Source organism: Pectinophora gossypiella, chromosome Z (assembly GCF_024362695.1).
Source record: "Pectinophora gossypiella chromosome Z, ilPecGoss1.1, whole genome shotgun sequence".
NCBI lineage: Eukaryota > Metazoa > Arthropoda > Insecta > Lepidoptera > Gelechiidae > Pectinophora > Pectinophora gossypiella.
In genome coordinates, this window is record NC_065433.1 from 2,003,568 (window position 1) to 2,028,554 (window position 24,987).

Below are 24,987 nucleotides of genomic sequence, written 5' to 3' on the forward strand. Positions count from 1 at the left end.
GGATGCGAAATCCCGGGATATCTGCCTGCCCCAATGGGAAATAGGCTCACTTCTAGCTTAATATAAAACAGGTATTTAGTTATTAATGCATTATTAACCAGGGTTGATTAGGTCCGTGTTTGGCCCCACAACCCACACAACCCCCACGATAAGAGAAGACTAGAATTACCATGGAATTTGTATGGAAACGCTTCATACATTGTGGTTTGAATGTATTAGGAACAAGCTTTATGAATTCACTTCAATGATAAAATAGCTTATTAGCAATTATTGTGCATATCATAGAAAAAAAGTATCGTGGATTTTATAAAAAGAATTGAAAATCTGTTGCTTGAAAGAGGTCATTTTTGTAACATTTTCCTGCCATAAAACAGTGTAAGTATACATGTAGTATTGGAGGACTTTGGAATACCAGGAGCGCATCAATCCCGAGAAGATCGTTAGATCGTTATCACTGTGGTGCAACTTGTTGATGTGTAATATGTTACTATGTGCAACATACCAACACATGCACATTTTCCGGAGTAGATATAATCAAATCACTCTCTTGAATGAGAAATGAAATGAAATTAAAACTTCTACAACAGATTTAATTAATTTTATTGTCACATTAAACAACTACGAAACACGATCGTCTTTTCTATAAACTTAACAGGATGTAAGTAATTAAAAGTATCTAATTTGATTAGCATTCCATCTTTAGATTCCGTCTCATTTTTCATCAAAGTTGTTGTATATGTCTGTCTCATTCCTACTCCTGTTCCATTTTGTTGAGTGATTGGGCCAAAGATAAATTATAAAATGCTAATCTAATAATAGAAGCTAGCCTAAGATGTTCAAAAATCAATCTCATTTTTCTTTTTAACACTTTTACGAATTTTAATTCCGAATTACATAACAAAGAGTACGACGTTTGACCTTTATTGATGAAGTTACAGGGTACAAATCCGTATCGATTTGACGTTTCGTAAAAAGTATCTCATTTGACTAGGTGGTCCGCTTGCATATTTACTACTTCCGGTGCAAAACAAAATGTATGCGGTAGGCGCCATTATTCGACGCAAAAATCTTTGAACGATGTGCAATTTAAAATTCGAAGGATGTATAATTTAAAGTTGCAATTCATTCACGACCATAATCGGAACGAGTAACTTTAAAACGCTTTTAAACGCTTATTAACTATAGCTTATCGTAGAAGTCGATTTCGGTATTAAGTACATCCGATCAATACTTGTAGTGCACAAGCAAAGCTGATGTTATATTGTTCAGAGAGGTTAGCCGACTTGCAACAAACGTATCAATTGGTGTAACCCTCCCGAATTAAATCGCACCTTACCATCCGTCAAGGTCGATGCATCTGCGAGACGTCTCGATTCATGCAAGTTACAACGCTAAGGAGTGACAAGGATAAAAAATGACTTGGCTTGGCGATACCCTGGATTAACTTTCCTTTCACTAAACAGCCATTCAAATGTATTGTATTAGATGGAAAAAGTTTATCTTAATTTTTATGAAAGTGTGAAAGGGGTGTCTGGGTGAAAATTAAAAAAATGCTAATCTACTTAGAAGCCTAAAATGATCACTTTTTACTTTTTAAGTTACGTTTATTGATGCCATCATAAATCACAACTAAGTATTCCATAAGAATGCTATAATAAAATTTCGTTTTGATATTTCGTAAAAATGATTTCACTCGACTAGGTTCTCATCTAGCCCATGAGAGCTATAGTAACATAATACTTACCACAGACTACTTACTATTACTTATATGATTGAAGTTTTTAGTCTGGGTAGCAATGCGCATGCCCGAAACGCGCTCGTATAAATGTAAAATCCATCCAACAGCCCCCGTTACCGACACTACCAGGATTTTATAAACCACAGGAGATTTATGACCTACTAGACCCATCTATAGGTTCTAGACTGAACTAAATAGTCGAGGAGCTAACTCAAGAGTTCCACTATCTACCTCCCATCTCCATATTGTATCAGAAAAAACTTGAAACTTACAGTTACATAGTTTCATATCGATATGATAGTTTTAGAAATAAGTTTAAATTGGTTTCCAGGATTTGTAGTTAATGGCTCGTCCCCTATTACATGGGATTTAAACATAGCCGGCGACGGTGTATATTCACCTTTGCCTACCCCTTTGGGGAGGGGAGGATACGTACATAAACGAGGTAGATGATGATATGATAGAAGCCAGTAAATTGGTCAAAAATTGAACTACCTGTACGTACTTGGACGGGGTGTAAGTGTCATCGTAACGAATACTGAGGGAAATCAGCTCATTATTCTGAGTGAACATCAAGTGGAATTTTCCGTCGCAAAAGTATAGAATTGAGAATAATTACAAAAAAAATCAAAATCGTAGTCTGAATCATCCCACTCAGTATTCGTTGCGATGTCACTAACACCCTGTATATGTTACTAACAATTATTTGAACAAGTTTTTTGATGACACCACAATTAATATTGCACTTAGGTAAATTATATAAATTGCATAAAAAAATGTGCGATTTATGAGGTTTTTTTAACAAACATAGGAATGTGATTTCTCTAAAAGACGCTTACCTAGTTATTCCTCGTTTCTGAAGTCGGATAAACTCTTGTTGCAGGACAGCGAAGTGCAACTAACTCTTACATGTCTACAACTGGCCAACTCTAAGGTGATCAAGTTCTGGCGCGAAACTGACCACAAGATCACGTTCTGCTACAACGAGGCAAAGGACAACGCCAAGTTCATCCAGGCGATGGAGAAGTGTTGCCACTCGCTGTACCTGGACGACCCTGTGAAGATAAAGGACTCCATCCTCAGCCTGCTGCAGACTGTCAGGCTGATCCACAGTGTCTCACAGTTCTATAACACTTCTGAGAGGATCTCTTCTCTGATGGTGAAGGTAAATAAGCACATGGGGACTAAAAACGCTATATTACAGTAATGCATCTAAATTAACAATATTTGTTGCCATTGCGCACTTTTATATGCGCAAATGACAAATCGCATCATATCTTTTTTAGATATTTTTTTTAGTGTGGCATTTTTAACCTATCCCCCCGGTTGACTGATATATAGACAATATCTTTCTACAAAGACAATATCTGTTTAAGTCACTTGTCAGGAATACATGTACATTTTTGGAGGAGGAGTACATTTCCTGGTCTGTCTCTTTCCCCTGGTAGTTGCGGCTTCCGAATACATCCCGCTTAGGGACGGTACCGAAAAGTATCGGCGTCCGAAGGACGTAATATACGATCCCGACGACCCGATTACTCTAGCCATAGAGGCAGCCAATCAGCTCGCGACACCAAACACTTCAGGACCCCGATATCGATTAATTCTTTCAAATATTTTTTCTCTCAGACGACGCTGCTGGGCACCCTCAGGCCTGTTGTTTTAAACGTTGTACCGGATGAGAGCCTTCGGCGCTCCCCATTTATCCGGCCAAGTAGTTAATGCCAAATAAAATAAGTCACGTCAAAAAAAAGGTCTATCTCGTTCGCACCATCTTAGAGTGCAAGTACCTTACCTAACTTGAAGATTTGACAGGTCCAGTTTTTTACAGAAGCGACTGCCTGTCTAACTTTCCAGCCCTAAGGGAAAACAAGCCCAATACAGGTTACGTCACAAACATCCGAAACGCAATTCTCAGGGATGTATACATTTTATGAACGAAACATGAATTAGAAAACAAATTCGAAGAGCTAGAACCATAATACTCATAATTATGTACAAATCTTGGCCAATATCACCGCTAAATAAAGATGCGTGTTTTTTTAGATTTTAAATATATATTAATTTATTTTGTTCATTGGAATGCATATAGAAATAATTATAAAATTACGTAATAAAATTAAATATTTACGTTTTTTTAATCATCATTTAATTCTCAATCAACTCGTAAAAGAATGGAAGTAAAATAAATCGAATGATAATCAAACAACTACTACTTTGTGTTAGCGTGCTTGCGATTAAAATGGTTGCGTGCGTTCCATTTCTACCTGAACGTCTAAAGATAAAAATAACTTAAAAAACTGGAAGCATAACACTTATTTAAAACAAACCATTTTTAAATGAACATTTAAAAAGTATTTAAATTTTTATTGTCGTATTTTACAATTTTCATTCGTTGTTTAAAAAAAGACATGCAATTGCGTGACTTTCTTGTAAATGGACTGAAACTAAACGCGAAATCCATCCGCACCAGTACTAGGTTGGCAGGATTCGCAGGAGCTGCGTGTATCGCCACTACCCGAGTGAGAGGCACCACTTTTCTCAACGCCACTATTAAAATTCACCGTTATTGCCTTCTGTTAGGGGTAGCTTTCATCTACGCTTTCTGGCATGCGATTGCCCTACCCCCTTTGCCTACCCCACACACCAAATAAACTGTTTTAATTCAATTTATCCGTTATTGCTCAAGATTTAAGATGGTTTTTCGATCGCTTTACACCGGTAGTCATACCGGTGTAAAGATCTTACTTCTGGACAATCAGGTGATCAGCCTGCAATGTCCTAGCCAAACTAGACACCCGCTAAGGTTGATGAGGTTGGTCATCCACCTCACAACCCACACGATAGAAGAAGAAGACTGCCTACTGCAACGATGCAAAGGCTTACTTTTTACTTGAAACATTGTAGGTTTGCCTCTAATGGCGATAACTGTCTACTTGGCCGGACAAATAGGGAGCGCTGAGGGCTCTCACTCGGTACAAAAATTTGAGACAACAGCCCGCGTGGCTCGGTGATGGGACCGCTATACTATCCGGCAGATAGGATTTCAAGTTATCAGTGAATGAAACAGGCCTTGAAAAATCATATTATTTTCTTGCAGATCACCAATCAAATGATTGAGACGTGCAAGCAGTACATCACGTGTCGCTTCAAGGAGACGATCTGGTCCCAGGAGCGCCACCTGGTGCGCGAGAAGCTCATCCACTGCATCAACCTGAACAAGACCTACAGAGAGACCTATCTCTTCGTCAAGAACCAGCCGTTCTTGCCCAACGCTGAGCAGTTCAGTTTCTCCGAAAACTACGTGTTCGGGAAATTCGACACCTTCTGCAAGAGGCTCCACAAAATCATCGCCATGTTCGATCTCATGGACGACTACAACCACTTGTTTCAGAAGAGGATGGAAGGTCTACTCTTGGGAGAAGGTAATGTTGTGTTTTATTCACATACATGAAATTCACTACCGTAGTCCCGAAAACGGGTGGGTACAGCCATGAGACATTAAGAATACTAACCACAGCTTCTGATGTTCTTTTTAAGAAACGCGAAGATCTGCGTGCTTATAAAGATTTTGGAAAGGATACGCCCACACTTGACAGGATTGACATTCATTACGTACATAACATAAACTCACGATAAAATCCCAAGTAGGGTAGTCAGAGGTGCATCCACCGCAAAATGAACTAAGTACCCACACCTCACCGAACTTTCTGATAGAGCAACGTGATTATGGGCGGTGAGCCGTCGCCGTCTTCCGGCCAAGTAGTTAATGCCATCTGCGGCAAATCTACAATAAGTCACGTCAAAAAAAAAAAAAAAAAACGTCGCCGTCTATAATGTACGGTAAGGTGCAAAAGTCCAAGCAGTTTCTTGCAAAGTAATAAATTAACTGGTTGCACTTTAGAGCTCCTGGTTACATGTCGTTTCTGTAATAGACCAGAAACACCAACAAGATGATCCGTGCTTCGGAAGGCACGTTAAGCCGTTGGTCCCGGTTACTACTTACTGACGCAAGTAGCCGTTACATGAGCCAAGGCCTTTGGCGGCTCAATAGTAACCCTGACACCAGGGTTGATGAGGTTGGTACTCCACCTCACAACCCACACGATAGAAGAAGAGAAGACCAAAAACAATAAAAATAAAAAATTTATAATTATGATAACTAATGGTTCATAATTTCACTACTTTTTACAAATAGTTCACTGGGCTCAGTGACTGCACTTTTGCTCTTTGATTGTACGTACATATTTACTACGTACGTATACATTTACATAACCTTACGCACTTAACACAACAGAGCAACATAAATCTTCTCATAGTGATGCGTTCCTAGTACTCGCACGTCGTCGGAAGATTGGAATTCGATCAATAATACCGACAAGCGCTGTTTGAACGTTTTCGAATACTCAATTTCTAGAATAAATTACAAGAAAATTGCAAATCCAAATATCGAAAGGGATTTACAAAAATAATACTTCTTAAATTGCCTTTGAAATGCTATAATTATATCCATATTTTAGAGGAATCGAGCGATTTTTATTATTTCAAAATGTCGCGTGGTCTTTGTAGTTTCGATTTTATGCGTGATTTGTGACTTAAACCTACATCAATTCTATCACGTTATGTTAGGCATCCTTCCATGATTTAGATAAAGTATTTTATCACGTGTGCCAAGCGTTTTTACCAGAGTTAAAGATGTTTTTACCAACTTGTACTAATATTTAAGGTTATGATGTGGCGAAATAATCTTTAATATTTTTTAAATTTTCTTGTGTTATCGGGGATACTCTGTTAAATATTTAAGTTCGACATTTCGTAAGTTTACAGTGATTTTCGAAGACCTTAATTTAAGTACATTATAAACTGTGAAGTTTAACTAAATTGACTGTGTGAGTACACGTGGTTTGGTCGTTAGAGCGCAAGCGCTGTTCAAGTGTTTATATTGCAAAGGTAGAGCTATATTGCATCTTATATTGCATCGCGTGATGTACTCTTGGTACCCAAATAACTCTGAACACCACCGTTTCATTGGCGAAATGATTGATTATTTCAAGGTCGTGTTGCGTCTGTTTATAACTTTGCACTACATTTTGCTGGCATAGCAGCGCGGGGAAGTATGCTCCATTCCCCTTCCAGTTGTTGGTGGGGAGGCCTGCGCACAGCAGATTATGAGTTATTATTATTATCCATATTATGTTACCTTCAACAGCCTAAATAGTTTAGTGGTTAGCGGGTTGGGCTAACGATCTGGAGGTCCATCAAAAATCACTGACAGTTCTTTGTTTTGCTAGGACATTGCAGGTTGAATCACCCGATTGTCCCAAAAAGTAACATGATTCCGTGCTTCGGAAGGCACGTTAAGCTATTGGTCTCGGGTTACTAGTTTTAACATCTCCACTAACCCTCAATGAAGCAGTGTAATGGTGCAAGAGTTAATATGAAGTGGAACTTTCCATCGGAAAACTCATGAAAATGTTAGTGTTTTTTTAAATTGTATCAGTTCCATACTTTTGCGACGGAAAAATACACTTAAGATATAAATTCAGAATAAGTTGAATGACCTACCTCAGTATTTGGTACGGTGTCACGGACACCTTGTTGATTCATTTGTCTGTATATATAATATAGTATACATAATTTGTCAGATCTAGAAGAAGCGATGCACGTGTTCGAGGAAGCGAAGAAGGCGGTGACGACCTGTCAGTACGACTATCTGGACTACCGCAACAGCGAGTTCGACAAGGACTACCAGGCCTTCGAAGAGAAGACCAACTCTCTGCGCGAGTCCATCGGCAACACCATTGAGATGAATTTCTCCAGCGTCTGGGAGACGCCGCAGGGCATAAAGTTCTTGACGAGGTTTGAGAAGGTAATACTTAAATATAAACACATTAGTCTCTTCTTTTTAATGTGAACAGCGAAGCCGCAACAGCTTGCCGCAGTCTATATTTCCCAATCTTAGTTTTGAAGGTTAGAATTAATTCTTCTTCTAATCCTTTTATATCCTGTTCGAATATCATTCATATTTCTACTCGCGATCTTTTGTGGCCTCTGTAGCTTGCTCCCATGAAATGCCGAGAATTTTAAAACCTCGGTCAACTGAGCATCAACAAGTCTGTTTGGGTCGCCCTGTTTTGCGTTTTCCACGCGCAGACCAGGTCAGAGCTTGTCGGGACGGGTGTTCTATACATCTTCTAAGGACATCAATTCACCGCCGTTTTCGTGTGCGAATATCAGCCTACGCATTATTTTGCCCAGTCAGTCTTTACAGTTCTGTGTTTGTAATAGTTTTAGGCCAGAAGATTATTTATCGAAGCAATAAAAGTAAGTGCGCAATGCAAACAACTGTCAAATAGCAATATTGCTTTCTTAGATCAATTGTTTCGATGTGGCCATTTTAACCGCCCTTGTCTTTCCGGACAAACCACGTCTCGCGCCCTATAGGTCTGTGTTTGTAATAGTTTTAAACTTTTATACTCGTCTTAATAGCATCCGTATACTTACTGAGAATATCTTCGCGCGCGGGTGTAATCCCTCTCCATTCTTTAGAAAATATGAATGGTATTGAATGAAATGGAAAATATGATGTTCTCTTTCGCTCTAATCCTATAGATCGGAAACCGGCTGCTACGTCATAAATCATAACTTCTAACGTCTTCTGCGTTCCTAGGGGTAGCCCGTGGTTTCACACCCACGCAAGCTGCAACTTGCCAATTCTTCTTTTTCTCTCGTGTGACTTGGTGAGGTCGAGCATTACCTAGTGCTATAAAGCGTGTAATTGACATGGCTAATGTAACAATTACACGCTTACTTAAGTAAATAGTACGGTCACGAGCACTAATATGTATACACTTTGAAATCATGTCACATTAACTTTATTGACAAATTAAACCGTAAGTCTCATTAAATGTCAAATATGATAGTGCGACAGGGTTCTAAAATGGGTACATGATATTGCTCATGACTTTTCGAATAGCGTGTCAGGCAGGATTATGTATCTTAATGTATTGCAGGTAAGCCAGAAGATCCAGATAACGAAGCTGAGCGAGAAGTACGACAGCGTGCTGCGGTACTGTGAGCGCGAGGTGGACAAGATCACGCGCATGTTCAAGAAGCAGCGCGAGGACCCGCCGCTGCCACGGAACTACTCGCCCGTCGCTGGTCAGTTACCCGTGTTTCTCCGATATTTACAAAACTTCCTCCACTCGACTCGACCTCAACTCACACACATACATACATAAACTCACGCCTATTACCCACCGGGGTAAGCAGAGACTATAGAACTCCATTTCCTTCGATCCTGACACCCTTGCTTCCTCCACATTCATCAATCGCTTCATACGCGCACGACGGTTCAGAGTAGATCGTACTAAACCTTTTCTCACATATTGCCTAATTGTATGTTTATCACATACTAAAGAAAAAAAACTATTTTTATGTAAGTAAGTTGTCTGCAGGTCGCATCAAGTGGTCGCGCTGCCTGATGCACAACATGACGGAGACGGTGGAGAGCGTGTGCACGCACCCGGTGTTGCGCGTGCGCCCCGCCGCCGGCGACATCCTGCGCAAGTACACCAACACGCGTGCGCTAGTTCATACGTATGAGGACACCATGCGCGCCGTCTGGATGAATCAGAACGTACGGGATGATTTTAACCTTTTTTTTTTGACGCGACTTGTTGTAGATTTGCCGTAAATGACATTAACTACCTGCTGGATAAATGGAGATCGACATCTGCAATAGCAATCATCACGCCTGCGATAGTTGCCAGCTAACACTTGAGACTTGTTGTGTGCATTTTGTATAATAATTATTTATTAATTAAACCATTAATTAAACTTATTATGTTTTACCTATAGCTGTGGGACGTGGATGACAGTTTGAACAATACCCTGCTGCGCATTGACGAGTCTGGGCGCATCGTGGTCAACCTTGATCACACGATCAGGTTGCTCATCCGCGAGTCTGACTGCCTGGTCAAGATGGGCGTCGATCTGCCCATCGTCTGCCACTCCCTCTACGCCAAGAAGAACTACTTTACCCTTGTTAATGACTCTTTGCAGGTAACAATTTTTACAGTCCGTGCGTGCGTGCTTGCATGCGTGCGTGTGTGCGTGCGTGCGTGCGTGCGTTTGTGCGTGCGTGTGTGTATAAAGATCGTGAGGAGTGGACATCTGTTCGAGCGCTATACTGCACCGCACTGTGTGAGCACTACATCCCAGCAAGGCATAGAAAAGTTAGAAGAAGAAGAAGTGTATAAATGCTAGTGTGTGAAGTGTAGTGTATGAGCCATGTCAGGGGGCCCTTGGCGGCTCAATAATAACCCTGGTGTCAGGGCCTGGTGTGATGAGTTTGGTAATTCACCTCATTACCCACACGATAGAATAACACGAAGTGTATAAATTCTAGAGCTTGGAGCGAATTTAAACGTAGAAAACGTTAAGTTGCTTATCCTTCCGGATATGTCACTCACAGATAGACAGAAAGATACATTAGTTGACAAATATAATATACTTTTTGTAAAATACGCATATACCTATGTAACAGGTTTTCTTTACACAAGAAATCCTGTAAAGCACGTGGTATCAATTATCTAAAACACAAAGCATTTATTTATTTTAGTTTTCCATCCATCCTTTCAAGAGCAAGACAAGAAAGAGTGTGTGAGGCAAGAGGGAACCACTGCCCTATTTTTCCCTAAGAAAGTAGCAATCATGCTACACCAACAAGAGCGTGGTTCTTAAATGAGTGTGTGTGTGTGTGTGTGTGTGTGTATTCATCCTGTCATTATATTCAATTATTTATTTAAAGCTGAAGTGGCAGTGGGCAGGACACATAGCGAGGAGAACCGATGGCCGATGGGGCGGAAAGGTTCTAGAATGGCGACCACGTGTCGGACGACGCTCAGTGGGTAGGCCCGCTACAAGGTGGACCGACGATCTGGTGAAGGTCGCGGGAAGCCGCTGGATGCGGGCAGCGTAGGACCTTGGGGGAGGCCTATGCCCAGCAGTGGGCGTCATACGGCTGATGATGATGATGATGACTTGTGTAGTTCGATGAATCTCAAAACTTTTTTTGGGCTTTCTTAAAATACATTTAAATGTTGTAATTAGTTCCTCCTGGAAGACTACCTGCGCACTGTGCGGCGCGTCAAGCTGGAGGTGCGCCCTCTCTTTCTCCCGCAAGTGGTGCGGCTATCTTCCCTCCTGCTCCCCGGCCTGAAGTCCGTCACGTGGACCAGCGAGGAGTGGAAGGAGTTCATCGACCGCGCCAACGCAGCCATCAAGAGCTTCGACGTCCTCGTCACGAGAGTCCATGACATATATACCAATAGGATCATATATATGCTATCGGGCATGCAGGATGTCTCGTTGATCACACTGCCAGGTCAGTTATTCAGTCTTCTTTCCGCAAGGTCCATTATCCACCTCCGTGGTCCAGTGGTTGAGCCTTGGGCTCACGATCCGGAGGTCCCGGGTTAGATTCCCGGTGGGGACATATCACAAAAATTACTTTGTGATCCCTAGTTTGGTTAGGACATTACTGGGTGATCACCAGATTGTCCGAAAGTAAGATGGTCCGTGCGTCGGAAGGCACGTTAAGCCGTTGGTCCCGGTTACCACTTACTGATGTAAGTAAGTAGTCGTTACATGAGCCATGTCAGGGGCCTTTGCCGGCTCAATTGTAACCCTGACACCAGGGTTGATGAGGTTGGGACTCCACCTCACAACCCACACGATAGAGATTATCGACCTCATCGAACCTGATGTCAGTTTTATCATGAGCCCATAAGGCACCTGACATGGCTCATGTAACGACTACATACGTAGTATGAAGTCTATGTAGTTTTTCCAGTAAAAGGTCTCGACTCCACCAATATGGGCAACCTTTCTTCTCTTGTGAGTTGTGGGTGGGTTCTATAACCGACTTCATCAACCCTAGTCTCAGCCATACTGTTAAGCTTTCCTGTTAAAATAAATTTAACAGGTATAAAATAAGCGTTTGTAATTTTTAAAATACTCATACCAAAACTGTCAAATAGCCAATTTGAATCTATAACTACTCGTAGTGAACGAAATTCTTCCAATTCACAATTATTATGATTGTCGTTTGATTTGCAGAAGATACGCCATGGACTGTTGAAGAATTCATAGAAAATGTCGAAAGCGGTTGTCGGTAAGTGATTGATAATAATATTAAATTAATGTCGCCACTTATACCATGCGGGGTTGGCTGGAAGAGGTCTGTTTTAGAGATAAGCCTACCTTTTTCAACAGCTACTCTTTTTGCTGTCGTTTTTTAATATGTGTACAATAAAGAATCGAGCCGTGGTAGCCCGCTTGGTAGAACGCTTACCTCTGACTTTGAAGTCGCAGGTTCGAATCCAGCACAGGATTCCTAACCTAACCTAAACCAATGATTGCCGAATTTGTTTTCGAATTCAGGTTTGGATCATAAATGATTATTACGTGCTCAGCGGTGAAGGAAAACATCGTGTGGAAACCCACATTCTATTTCTAGATTAGCAGTCAAATACCACCTAACAAGTAATGGGCTGGTTTTCCCTTCGCGGGTTGGAAGGTCAGACGGGCAGTCGCTTTTGTAAAAAACTGGACCTGTCAAATCTTCAGGTTAGGTAAGCGGACCTTATGAAATAAACGGGTTACTGCTAGGGGGATGATGTACAATAAAGAAAATGTCCCGGGTTCGAGTCCCGGTGGGGACACACTACAAAAGTGACTTTGTGATCCCTAGTTAGGACATTACAGGCTACGCTGTTTTGGGAGCGAATTAAAACATACAACACGTTTAACTGGTTGCCTTCCAGTGTATGTCGTAAAATCAGACAGGGGGATTGTGTTCTTTTTTTTTCTTCAAAAATACTTAAATCTAGTCAAGAGAAATAAATAAATTATAAATAGTTTGCCCTTGTGTTTGTCGTAGCCGCGTCGTAGCAGCGTTACACTATCGTAGCGAATTTGTAGTGTCTCGAGGTCATTTATTTTCGCTGCAATGCTTTTCACTCGCCTAATGTGACTGGTCTCCTAGCATTGCTGTTGCCCGGACCCCCAACGTTGCTCCACCGCCCTCGCTCCACGTTCCAGACACGTGTTTACTCCATTCATGAAAATCATTCCTACAGGGTCATAACATTTACTTTTTTATTTCATTTTTTGGGCTGGCATGTTTCACTTTTAAATTTTTACGGGTCATTTTGTTAGGTTTACAGATTAAAATTTTGACGAATAAAATGCTCACGAGCTCACCTTATTGGGATAGTCAGAGGTCATAAGAATTGGGATCTCAAAGTTACAAATTAGGGTGGTATTAATAAACTAATCTCAGCTGAGACTGCCCTCAAAATCATGCTCAAGTTCCTGTTTTTATATGAGAACTGTCACATTGACATGATTTTGAGGGCAGTCTCGTAGCTGAGATTAGTTTATTAATACCACCCTTAGATAATTAGATATATACTTAAGTATACATAAACTCACCCCAGTCATTCTCAATGAATAGGGCAGAGCCTTGTAGTCACTTTTGTATGGTGCTTCGGATGGCCTTTACGTGCCATTGCGTTGGATTCTACACTGCTTACTGTTGTAAGTATGTTGTCGTAACATGGTCTTTGGCGGCTCGATTCTTCCGTTAACTTAGAAGATAGAATAGTTAAAAAATAGATGCATGTCTCAGCCCTATAGCGGCTTACAATATTATTTATTTGTGTGTGTATCTGCGTAAGTGTGTGTGAGCAGTGTCGAACTGAAATTGTATTGAGTGAAACAGATATGTTCTGTTGTGAAGGCAGAGGTCAACAGACATGTTCTGTTTCACTCTAACACTAGGGGTCGTAGCATTTTGATTGACCCAGTAGGGGGTACTTTTTATTTTGAAATCGTTAACCTCCTGCAGTTTCTGTGCTCCTGGATGCGCCGAAAGTTCCGCCGCCCACCGATTCTACAACTTGGCGGCGATTCTAACGGCCTCTGTGGTCCAGTGGTTGAGCGTTGAGCTCACGAGGCCCCGGGTTCGAATCCCGATGGGGACATATCACAAAAATCATTTTGTGATCATTATTTTGGTTAGGACATTACAGGCACCTGATTGTCGGAAAGTAAGACGATCTGTGTTTCGGAAAGCACGCTAAGCCGTTGGTCTCGGTTACTACTTACTGATGTAAATGAGTAATCGTTACATGAGCCATATCAGGGGTCTTTGGCGGCTCAATAAAATAACCCTGACACCAGGGTTGATGAGGTTGGTTATCCACCTGACAACCCACACGAAAAGAAAAAGAAGATCAACCCTATTAAGCCGCCAAAGGCCCCTGGCTTATGTAACGATTACATACTCACTGAAGGAATTAGTCGGAACCTACCGTTTAAAGTGCCTTCCGAAGCACGGCGTTTAGCCTGCGATATCCTAACTGGAGACAGAATCACAAAGTGTTATTTTGTGATTAAGTTTCCAATGGGATTCGATTCAGGAGCTCCGGATCGTGAGCCCAATACTCAACCACTGGACCACGATGAAAGAAGGCGATTACTTTGATAGGTACTGCAATATGGTGCTGCCCACTCCATTACGGATTACGGGCGTGAGTTTGTGTATGTGTTATGAAATTATGATTATTAAATATTTTATACATAGCGTAGAAAGAAGTCGTTTTTCTGCATGTTTGTAGGAGAGTGGGTATAATACATACTATACAACTGTGCTTACCCCTTTGAGGATATAGGCGTGATGCTACGTCATGTTAACAAAAACAAGATTTTCCATAACACAGTTGGGTCAACCACACGTTGGCACACACGGACACTTCATACGAACAACCCCGTTTTGCACAGACACCTCAAATTGACGTCATCTTACACGCGACCGAAGGGGTGAGGTAAACCCAGCTCAGCCACTGGTGGGGAGCGGAGAGTTGCCGTTTTTTTTATACTTAGTATTATTCCTTTTTCTGTGACGTTGGTCTAACAGAACGCTCAGTGAAACGTACTTAGCTAATCTTACGATGGATGTACAACATTGCACTACCCCAATCAAGAAGACTTACTTTTTCTTTAAGCCTATTAAAGTGTCCCACTGAAAAGCAAAGCTCAAAATATGTAGTACGCACCCAAAGCAAGGTCGCGTCGTATTGTTAAAAAAAATAACTTAAGGAGAGGTATTATCAAAGCGGAAGATGGCCAATATCTACTTTGATGTAATAAAGATAGATCTTAAATTGGAGAAGATAGAAGTTAATGTAACATAAGATAGCATCACGCCTATATCCCTGACGGGGTAGGCAGAGGTGAATAGTATATAGTAGTAGTATCCACTCATCAGCTATGTTTAAGTCCCATGTAATAAGCGAACCTATTGCCGTTAGAAAGAAAGAAAGAAAGAAAGAAACGTTTATTATAAAGGGACACCACAAATTAACCGGGCACAAATTCTGAAAACCGCGTTATACCAATTATATCTATGATCCCAAAATTAATTCAAACAAAAAAGAAAAGTAAAAAATATTTACGCTGAATATTAATTATGTCGATGCAGTGCAGTAAATAGCAGTGTCGTGTAGTGCAAATTGTTTTAAGTATATTGTATTGCTCATTTTGTTTATTACTAAATAAGTCACTAACGTTATATCGATTCCACGTCCTCAAATCATCATCATCAGCCCATTAACGTCCCCACTGCTGGGGCACGGGCCTTCCCTTTGGGTGGATAGGGAGATCGGGCCTTAAACCATCACGCGGGCCCATTGCGGATTGATGGTTAACGTCCTCAAATACTCCTATCTCACTTTCATCATTTCCATCATCTTCATACCTTCGTCAACACCTGGTGCGCTTTTTCCGCTTTGATAACGTATCCTAGCAACGAACGCACGTTGGATTCAGGCTACCAGGAACCCATATACCACAGATAGGATAGCCAGCTTCGAATGACGTCACGATGTTTATTTCGGAAGCATCTGGTATCCTAGCAACGTGGTTTCCATGGAAACGAAGACGCGGCGTATAGAACGTCAACAAAGTACTCAAACTATAACTTACTTATTACAATTTATAATGATACAAATACGTACATAATAGATAAACTCACGCCTATTGCTTACTGGGGTAAGCAGAGACTATGGAATCAAGCCGGAAGTGTATCGGGCACAATCAAAGAGCAACTCGGGAGGAGTAGACATTCAGTAGAGCATAGGGGACTCTGCGAACCTATATGTACCCAGGACTGGTAGTTTTATAACAACTAGTTGCAGTCGGCCTGCACGCTAGACTGAATCAAGGTGCGCGCGCAGCTGCGGTGCTTGTCACACGCCCCGCCCCGCGAAAAGTGGCAGAAAATGTTGTATTGATAACTGACGCCATGGCTACTCCTCTCCGGTCCGCGGAGGTCCGTGTTGCTCTATGGGTACAATATTTTGGTACTACCAAACTCATTTCGTACATATCCTAGCAAGATCGCTCTTTTACTAGGTACCGCTATCCAGGAACGCATAAGATTTAAAGAGGTTGCGTTGTTTCTGTGAAAATACTTCAACCTTTTCAACTGGACGGCCCGAACTACGTGTTAGAGAGAGAACGATGAGTTTTCGCAGCGTCCATGCGTTGGATCCTCCCGCAACGAGGTGCAACCTCCGCGGGTACAACGCATCAACTGGCAACAGCTACCCCGTAAAACTATGGCCCAGGAATACATATTTGCAAGGAGATCGTCGTTTCGTTCTACGTTTGAAAACCGTAATGATGGACTTTTCAGGCAACCTTCACCAAAAACAATAGAGATGGCGCTATAATAAATAATATAGATGACATAATTATTCCAAAATACAACGTAATGGCAGAAGCTTCGAAATCAGACAGGCAGTCGCTTTCATAAAATACCGGGCCTATCAAATATTCAGGTTAGCTAAGCGGACCACGTAACAATGGCGTAACGCTAGGGAGGTGGTTGCTAGGCAATATTAGATCGTAAATAAACTAACCTTTAATAAAAGAAAAAAAAACATCTCTAAGTTTCCCAACTTAGAGATATTTTTTAAACACATTTCATAGCTCAACTTAGGTAAGCGGAATCCCTGAATTTGCCAAGAGATTATTTTAGAGCAATAACGCCGCTTATTTGTACTATATTCATGAATTGCGTAAGTTGTTATTGTGCAATATAATGTTAAAGTATTTGATTTGAAATAACGCGATAAAGGCTAAGGTGGTTGATTATAGAAAATCTGACTCGAGCTAAGCGATCAACCTATATGCACTTGAAGGCACGAAGACCTCCCAGTGCTCCGAAAACTGTCGGGAAGGATACCAAGAGCACATACTACGTGCAGAGATTGATTTTATAACATGAATGGTAGAGATAGATAACAAATAATAGCAGCCGTTTCACGTATCAACCGGAAATACGCATGCGCTATGACCAGCAAACCACGTGTTCAGGCATAACCTCACTTGTCATATTTGCACAGATTATTTTCATTCAAGAGGGTCCAGAGCCCGCTATTTACAGTATTTCATATCAAATAACGAGTAAATATAAGTACCATTATTTTTTTAACGCAAAACAAGTAGTATTCTATACTAGAACAGCGATATTGTTCAGCTATTAAGATAACCTCGAAAGTTTGCAGTTTTTTCACGTCAAATAAGTACGTAAAAGTCAAAAGTCGTTTTGGGGTTCGGACTTCCGCGTTTTCAGATTTTTTTTACATAAAAAAATATTCATCAGGCTGTTTGCAACTTTGTCGAAATTATTGATTTTCGTCAAAGTCAGGTTGAGTTATCAGGAGTAGAGAAAAGGATGTAAGGTGGCATTACAAATCACAGTGGCTTATAAGCCGAGTCGGGATTCGAACTGATAAAACTACGATGACTGTAGTAACATATGCTACGATGTTGTATGTCGCGGAGCTACGATTACAATAATAAAGAAAATAGTGTCAAAATAATAGCACTTGTTTGATTTTATGCGGCAATGCATTTTTAAAGGTGTTTCCAGCATGTCAAGGTCGCTTTTCTATGCTTTTCTACTCGTAGTTACGTCAATTGGCGTGAACAGCCATTATATGTTGTGTCTCACTCACACGTAGCGAGAAACTGCCATTGCCAATTGCCAACAAGTGGAATTAAAGTGGGGTGGGCATTTCTCGGGCACGCGCGTCTGTGTGTTGAAATTGAATGAAAATCTCTAGCTGTGTGAAGGGAAAATAACAACATAAACCTCCCCGGACATGATGGTCTCCTGGTACTCCGGTCGACGATCGTGGCGTATGAACCCGATCAATAATCTCTACAATCTTTTCGCGAACTTTCTTATAACCCTTATTTTCTATGTAATAATAAATGAAAACTGCAAATCCAAATATCAAAACTGACTTGTAAAAGAATCGTGTTTCTAATTTGCTACTAAAATATTTGAATGTTTGACGACTTTGGTGTGAAAACGGCGATTGAAAATTTTTCGGCGTTATGCGTGGATTGGTTTTTTACAAGTTTTGGATAGTTCCTGACTTAAAGGTTAGTTTATATTGATACAAGACCTTAATTGGGAGCATATCTTCGTTGTACAAGTATGAAAATGACGAGCCCTGCCTTGGTTTCTGAATTATAGGCCCTTTTGCCACTCTTGCGGTAAAATTATGTTCACCACGCGCGCCGGTGTGCGTGCGACACCTTTGAATATAGAAACACATGGAGTTGACATACTTAAAGAAAAAAAAATGAAAATGAAATTCTTCACTTCTTTTTCTTGTTTCCCCAGTATTTCTTATTAATTCTTCACTGAATACTAACATTTTTGGATGTTCGTTAATATTTTTTTTCGATGCATATTTATTCTTCATTGAATACTAAAATGGCGGATTGTCATAGTGAGGCCTATAGATGAGATGTTCATTGATGGTCATACACGTTGAATTTTTTTTAATACTGGTGTCAAGTGTGTCCATGATTAAAAGATGATCATTAACGTCATATGAAAAGTTAAAATCAAGTGGTAATGAATATTCGGAGCATTTTTTTTATGTTAGCCACTATGAATTAAAACTCCGAACACGGCAACATGTTAGCGATTTGAAATACTGAGAGAGATATTACCTACTTGTATTTTTTGTCCCAACACAGTCAATTTGAGCAACTACTGGTCAATAAATAACGTACATAAAGTAATAAAACAAATGTTTTCAAATATATTGTTTTAATTTATTATTTTTATTAAACAGAAAAGAAACATTAAATTAATAAACAGTAACTCTCTAAATTAAATTCCATACAAATAATCTCATGTGAACTATTTGTCAAAACAACATATTCAACAAAATATTTGCGAAGTTAAATCTTGTCAAAATATGGCACAAAACTAATTTTTAGCTTCACTAAAGTACTAAAATGAAATGATGCCTTTGTAAACGTGAGTGACTTTGTTAATTGTATGAAAGGAAATATTGAACTAAATATTTGATTTCAAACATAATGAAATTAAACTGCATTCTTATAACACTATACTTAGTCATTGTTTTCTATATCACTTTGTAGTTTAATTAATGTTAGGCGTCGTTTAAAAAGGTTTATTTATCAAATTAAAGTAAAATCACAGGACTCACGTCGAGTACTAAAATGGCCGCTGAACTGGCACGCTCGACCGCGCAGTGACATTTGAAAACGTGATTGACTTTGCTACTGACATAATTATTGCCATCTCTGTTTTTTACCGAAATTAACGACCTCCATGGTCCAGTGGTTGAGCGTTGAGCTCACGATTCGGAGGTCCTGGGTTCGATTCCCAGTGGGGACATATAACGGTGAGATTTATTTTACTTTGTGGTCTCTAGTTTGTTTAGGACATTACAGGCTGATCACCTGATTGTCCAAAGGAAGATGATCCGTGCTTCGGAGGGCACGTTAAGCCCTTGGTCCCGGTTACTACTTACTGATGTAAGTAAGTAGTCGTTACATGAGCCATGTCAGAGGCCTTTGGCGGCACAATAGTACCCCTGACACCAAGGTTGATGAGGTTGGTACTGCATCTCACAACCCACACTATACATAGAAGAAGACCGAAATTAATTTTAGATAAACAGAGGTCAACATCAAAATGCATGCTATTTGTATAACAGAACTCCAGCTATAAATATTGACATTATTTCATCTCCATATGTTTTTATACTCAAAGGTCGACACGGGATGACACTATAGATAGCTGTGTGAATGAACAACAACACAAACCTCCCCGCACATGATGGATTCCTGGTACACCGCTCGACAGTCGTAGCTTACGAACGCGATCAATAATCTCGACAAACTTTTCGCGATCTTTCGAATAACTCGATTATCTAAGTAATAATAAATGAAAGCCGCAAAACTGAATATCAAAACCGACTTATTAAAGTTTCATTATTCTAATTTGCTATTACAGTATTTTAATATTTGACGATTTGTATGTGAAAACAGCGATTAAATATTTTTCAACGTTTTGCGTGGATTGTTTTTTTTCCAAGTTTTGGATAGTTCGTGACTGAAAGGTTAGTTTATATTGATACAAGATCTTGATTGGGAGCATATCTTCACAGTACAACTACTGAAATGACGAGCCCTGTCCTGGTTTCCAAGTTATAGTCCTTTTTGCCACTCTTGCGGCAAAAGTTGAGATATTCGCCACGCGCGCCTTCTATAGACATCTGTGTGAAATAACAACAACATAAACCTCCCCATAGGTACTATGGACTCCTGGTACACCGGTCGACGATCGTGGGTTACGAACGCGATCAATAAACTCGACAAGCTTTTCGCGACATTTCTTGTAACCCTTATTTTCTACATAATAATAAATGAAAACCGAAAAACAAAAAATCAAAACTGATTTTTAAAAGAATGATTATTCTCATTTTCTATTCAAATATTTGAATATTTGACCACAATGGTGTGAAAACAGCGATTGAAAATATTTCGGCGTTATGTGTGGATTGGTTTTTTACAAGTTTTGAGTAGTTCCTGACTTAAAGGTTAGTTTATATTGATACAAGACCTTAATTGGGAGCATATCTTCGTTGTACAAGTATGAAAATGACGAGCCCTATCTTGGTATCCCAATTATAAGACATTTTTGCAACTTTTCTAGGACCTAAACCGGCGTGCGTGTATTAAACGATTGATGAACGTGGGGGAAGCAAGAGAAGTGTGTCAGGATCGAAGCAAATGGAATTCCATAGTCTCTGCTTACCCCGGTGGGAAATTGGCGTGAGTTTATGTATGTATGTTTGGCACTCTTGCGACAATTAACCGTTACCTGCGCCTGTATGCAACGACATCGAATGACATCTATAGATCAGTGATGTACTGTACCTCAGGATATTCTTACTTTGTGAACATTTTAATAGTAACAAAGCAGCCAGGCTCTTGTTACTGTTAAAAAGTTTTTACAACAAAAACAGTCCCAGTTCGGGAACGTTTCTGGGAACATCACTGGGATAATAACAACACAAACCTCCCAGCACATGATGAACTCCTGGTACACCGGTCGACGGTCGCGGCTTACGAACGCGATCAATAATCTCGACAAGCTTTTCGCGATCTTTCTTGCAACTCGATTATCTAAGTAATCATTAATGAAAACTGCAAAACTAAATATCAAAGCTGACTCATTAAAGAATCATGTTTCTTATTTGCTATTAAAATATTTGAATATTCGACGACATTGGTGTTAAAAGAAAGATTGAAAAATATTCGGCGTTTTGCGTGGATTGGTTTTTTCGAGTTTTCGAATAAATCGTGACTTAAAAGTTACTTTCTATCGATACGAGATCTTAATTAGGAGCGTATCTTTCTAGTGCAAGTATTAAAAAGACGTGCCATGTCCTGGTTTCCAAATTATAGGCGTTTTAGGGACTCCTAGGGCAAAAGTTGAGGTTATGTGATAAAATCTTCAAGTGATTCTTGTAGGTTCTTACCAATTTTTGATTTTCAATAGCTCGTAAGTTGTAATGAACTCATGAAACTTCATCAGAGACAAGAATAAGTATTTAAAAGCAAGAGCATTTAATATTCGGTAAAGTAAACAACAAGACACGTGGTTTGGTCAAAAGAGCGCATGCGTTTGTGAGAATGGAATAAATTCATTCATCAATTCGGTAGTCTCATATCCCTGATTTTATCATGTATTTAAGCCAAATGCCTCCACTAAACCAGTGGAGTTGATTGAGGAGAGGCCTGTGTCCAGCAGTGGGACGTATACAACGAGTTAGTGACATCGTAACAAAAACTTTGAGGGATGATTCAGACTATAATACTGAGTTGATATCAAGTCGAATTTTCCGTGGCAAAAGTATGGAACTGAAAATATTAAAAAGAAAAACTTCTTGAATTCTGCTAAGATGAATTATCGCTCTCAGTATTCGTTACGATGTCAGTAACACTCTGTATAGGCTGTTTATGTTTATTGTTATGTCAGTAACGCGTGCGTGGAGCTGAACCGCAAGAGCCTGATGGTGGAGGAGGCGGTGGAGGAAGTGCTGGACTTGGTGCGCAAGGCGGCGCAGCAGATCCGCCCCACGGAGATCAACCCGGACTTCGAGTTCCTCATCGCTGACGGTACACCTCTTGTTATTTATTTAACATAGCATAGCGATGTCGCGGCGCACGTAGGGCGTTGGGCAACAGTCTCCTGGACGTGGTGGCCGACCGTGTGGAAGGCAGACCATTTAATGGACACTGTTGTCATATTTGTTATTACTTATCTTAACTCACAAACTGTACCTACCCCTTGGGAATTGCGAGACATTCCCGCCACAAGTATCCTAGGATTACTTAACGGGAGGTCTCGGCCACGATGTAACTAAAATTTGTGAAATAAAGAATATTTTATTTTATGTTTATTTTATTTGTTGTAGCTACATAATCGGACGCGAATACACTCGTATTGATTTTGTGTTATTTTTTTTTTGTATTTTGGAATGGATATGTATTTTATATTCTGTAATCAGAAAAAATCAGAAATGATTTAATAGGACAATGTATAGGATGTGTTGTCCCTATACAGGTTGTTAGTGACATCGCAACGAAAACTTTGAGGGATGATTCAGACCAAGATTCTGAGTTGATATCAAGTGGAATTTTCCGTCGCAAAAGTATGGAACGGAAAATAATTTAAAAAAAAACTCTAAAGTTTTCATGACTTTTCCGACAGGAAATTCCACTTGATATCCACTCAATCGTGGTCCGAATCATCTCCTTCAATATTCGTTACGGTGTCACTAACACCCATACCTCAAGTAGGTATGGGGGTTAGTGATACTATACGGTATGGCTGCCGTATGTACTTATACGGGGTATGAGTGACATCGTAATGAATACTGAGAGGGATGATTCAGCTGATTATTTTGAGTTAATATCAAGTACGAGTAGAATTTTCCACCGCAAAAGTATAGAATTGAAAATAATTTTAAAAAACACTAAAGTTTTCATGAATTTTCCGACAGGAAAATCCACTTGATATTCACTCAGAATCATGGTCTGAATCATCCTCTTCAGTATTCGTTACGGTGTCATTAACACCTTGTAAACGTTTAAAAAATAAACGTTTCTTTCTTTCATAATTAGACTGACAGCAGAGTAGAGGTACAGTACATCGCCTAGCGAGAGAGAGACGAGTTATGTCTCTTTTGCACTCCGATTGCGAAGATAGGTTTAGCTCGACAGTACAGGTGTCTGCTTTAAACTTTTTTAATTCAAATGGCAATTCCAGCGATAAAGTAATTAAAAAATTGCAACATTTATACCATTTTGAAATCTCGATTAAACTACTTAAAAAGGTAGTTTTTAAAATCTTGTTTAGTAATGAAAAAAGAATATTCAACAAAATTCAAAATTATGTTTTTATGTCTTTATTAATTAAAACAGAGTTACAATATTATTTTACATGATGATAACTCCTTTTAGACTACAAAGTCTGTGTTAGGAGGCATCGCTCTTCACTCCCAGTTACAATTAGAAACATTCTTTGTGCCATTTTTTTACAAACTGCTTGTGTCATAATATAGTAAAAGAAGTTAATACAAAATGACGTACGTATTCAATCGATAGCGTTATCATTCAAGACAACATATCAAGAAGCAGAACTCAAAAAACTTTTCATTTGCAGAAATCGCATGTGAAGAAAAGAGCGCGCATAGGTCTTTTCATAAAGTACTAAAGTAAAACAATCTCGAAAGCTATAAAACTTGTCGGTTATTTCTGTCATTTTGGCCACTCTATATTTGTACCTAATATCATTGTGGTTGAACCACTTCTTGTTCTTATTTCTTGTTTATGTTTCCCTGGTAGGTTGGTCCGTAAACTGTACAACGTTAGTACCTTATTACTTGCATGGTAGAGCCTCTGGTACGAATTCAACTGGCTACCTGACAGTTGTAACTTTTTTTTTGACGTGACTTATTGTAGATTTGCCGCAGATGGCATTAACTACTTGGCCGGACAAATGGGGAGCGCTGAAGGCTCTCACCCGGTACAACGTTTAAGACAACAGGCCTGAGGGTGCCCAGTTGGGCGCGAACCTCGGCTCAGGGCGTCGTCTGAGAGGAAAAATATTTGAAAGAATTAATCAACCCTAGTGGGTCGATAGCGATAAGCGCTGAATAAGGGAAAACCAGTTGTAACTTGTAACATTAAAATAATATGAATTATGTCGAATATGATCGATCGTCGTGGAGATCCTTGGGGGAGGCCTATGCCCAGCAGTGGGCGTCATACGGCTGGTGATGATGTCGAATATGGTAGTTTATCATTTAAAGATAATTATGTATGTTATAGTCATAAGGGCCATTTAAAGTCGTAAGACCGAATGTTCTTTTAAAATCCATTGTTTAACTATAGTGCCTGGATCCATTAATACATTTATAAACCCTTAGGAGGATCATAAAATGACTGAGTTGTTAAATGAGTGTTAAGCTTGATGTTGTGATACAGATGAGGGCGCGGCGAGTGCGCCGGCGTCATCCATGAACGAGTCTACCAGCAGCGGGCAGCAGGACTGGTCGGCTGTGTGGGAGTGTTTCGAGAGCCCTCACCGCCTGCTGTCCACCCCCGCTGGAGGACTTTCCAAGAGCATGCAGGTACTTTTTCCTTGTTTCATTTGTTTTTACCACAAAACCTGATGAGGAGTGGGTGTACTGGCAGAAGCATAGGCCTACAGCCAGCAATATGCTGTCTAAATCAAGTAAAGGAGCAGGTGTGCTATACATAGAGGTGTA

The 24,987-nt window shown here is 40.0% G+C and overlaps 1 protein-coding gene across 1 annotated transcript in view; it reads left to right on the top strand.

Annotated features, from left to right (window-relative positions):
• LOC126380200 (dynein axonemal heavy chain 5) overlaps positions 1 to 24,987 on the top strand; it is a 203,116-nt gene that overhangs the window by 21,793 nt on the left and 156,336 nt on the right. The window contains exons 8-17 of the mRNA XM_050029458.1: positions 2,622 to 2,903; positions 4,839 to 5,163; positions 7,384 to 7,607; positions 8,752 to 8,899; positions 9,196 to 9,377; positions 9,599 to 9,802; positions 10,853 to 11,126; positions 11,861 to 11,915; positions 22,191 to 22,330; positions 24,704 to 24,849. Coding sequence (XP_049885415.1) covers positions 2,622 to 2,903; positions 4,839 to 5,163; positions 7,384 to 7,607; positions 8,752 to 8,899; positions 9,196 to 9,377; positions 9,599 to 9,802; positions 10,853 to 11,126; positions 11,861 to 11,915; positions 22,191 to 22,330; positions 24,704 to 24,849 — 1,980 coding nt within the window. The remainder of the gene's footprint in view (positions 1 to 2,621; positions 2,904 to 4,838; positions 5,164 to 7,383; positions 7,608 to 8,751; positions 8,900 to 9,195; positions 9,378 to 9,598; positions 9,803 to 10,852; positions 11,127 to 11,860; positions 11,916 to 22,190; positions 22,331 to 24,703; positions 24,850 to 24,987) is intronic.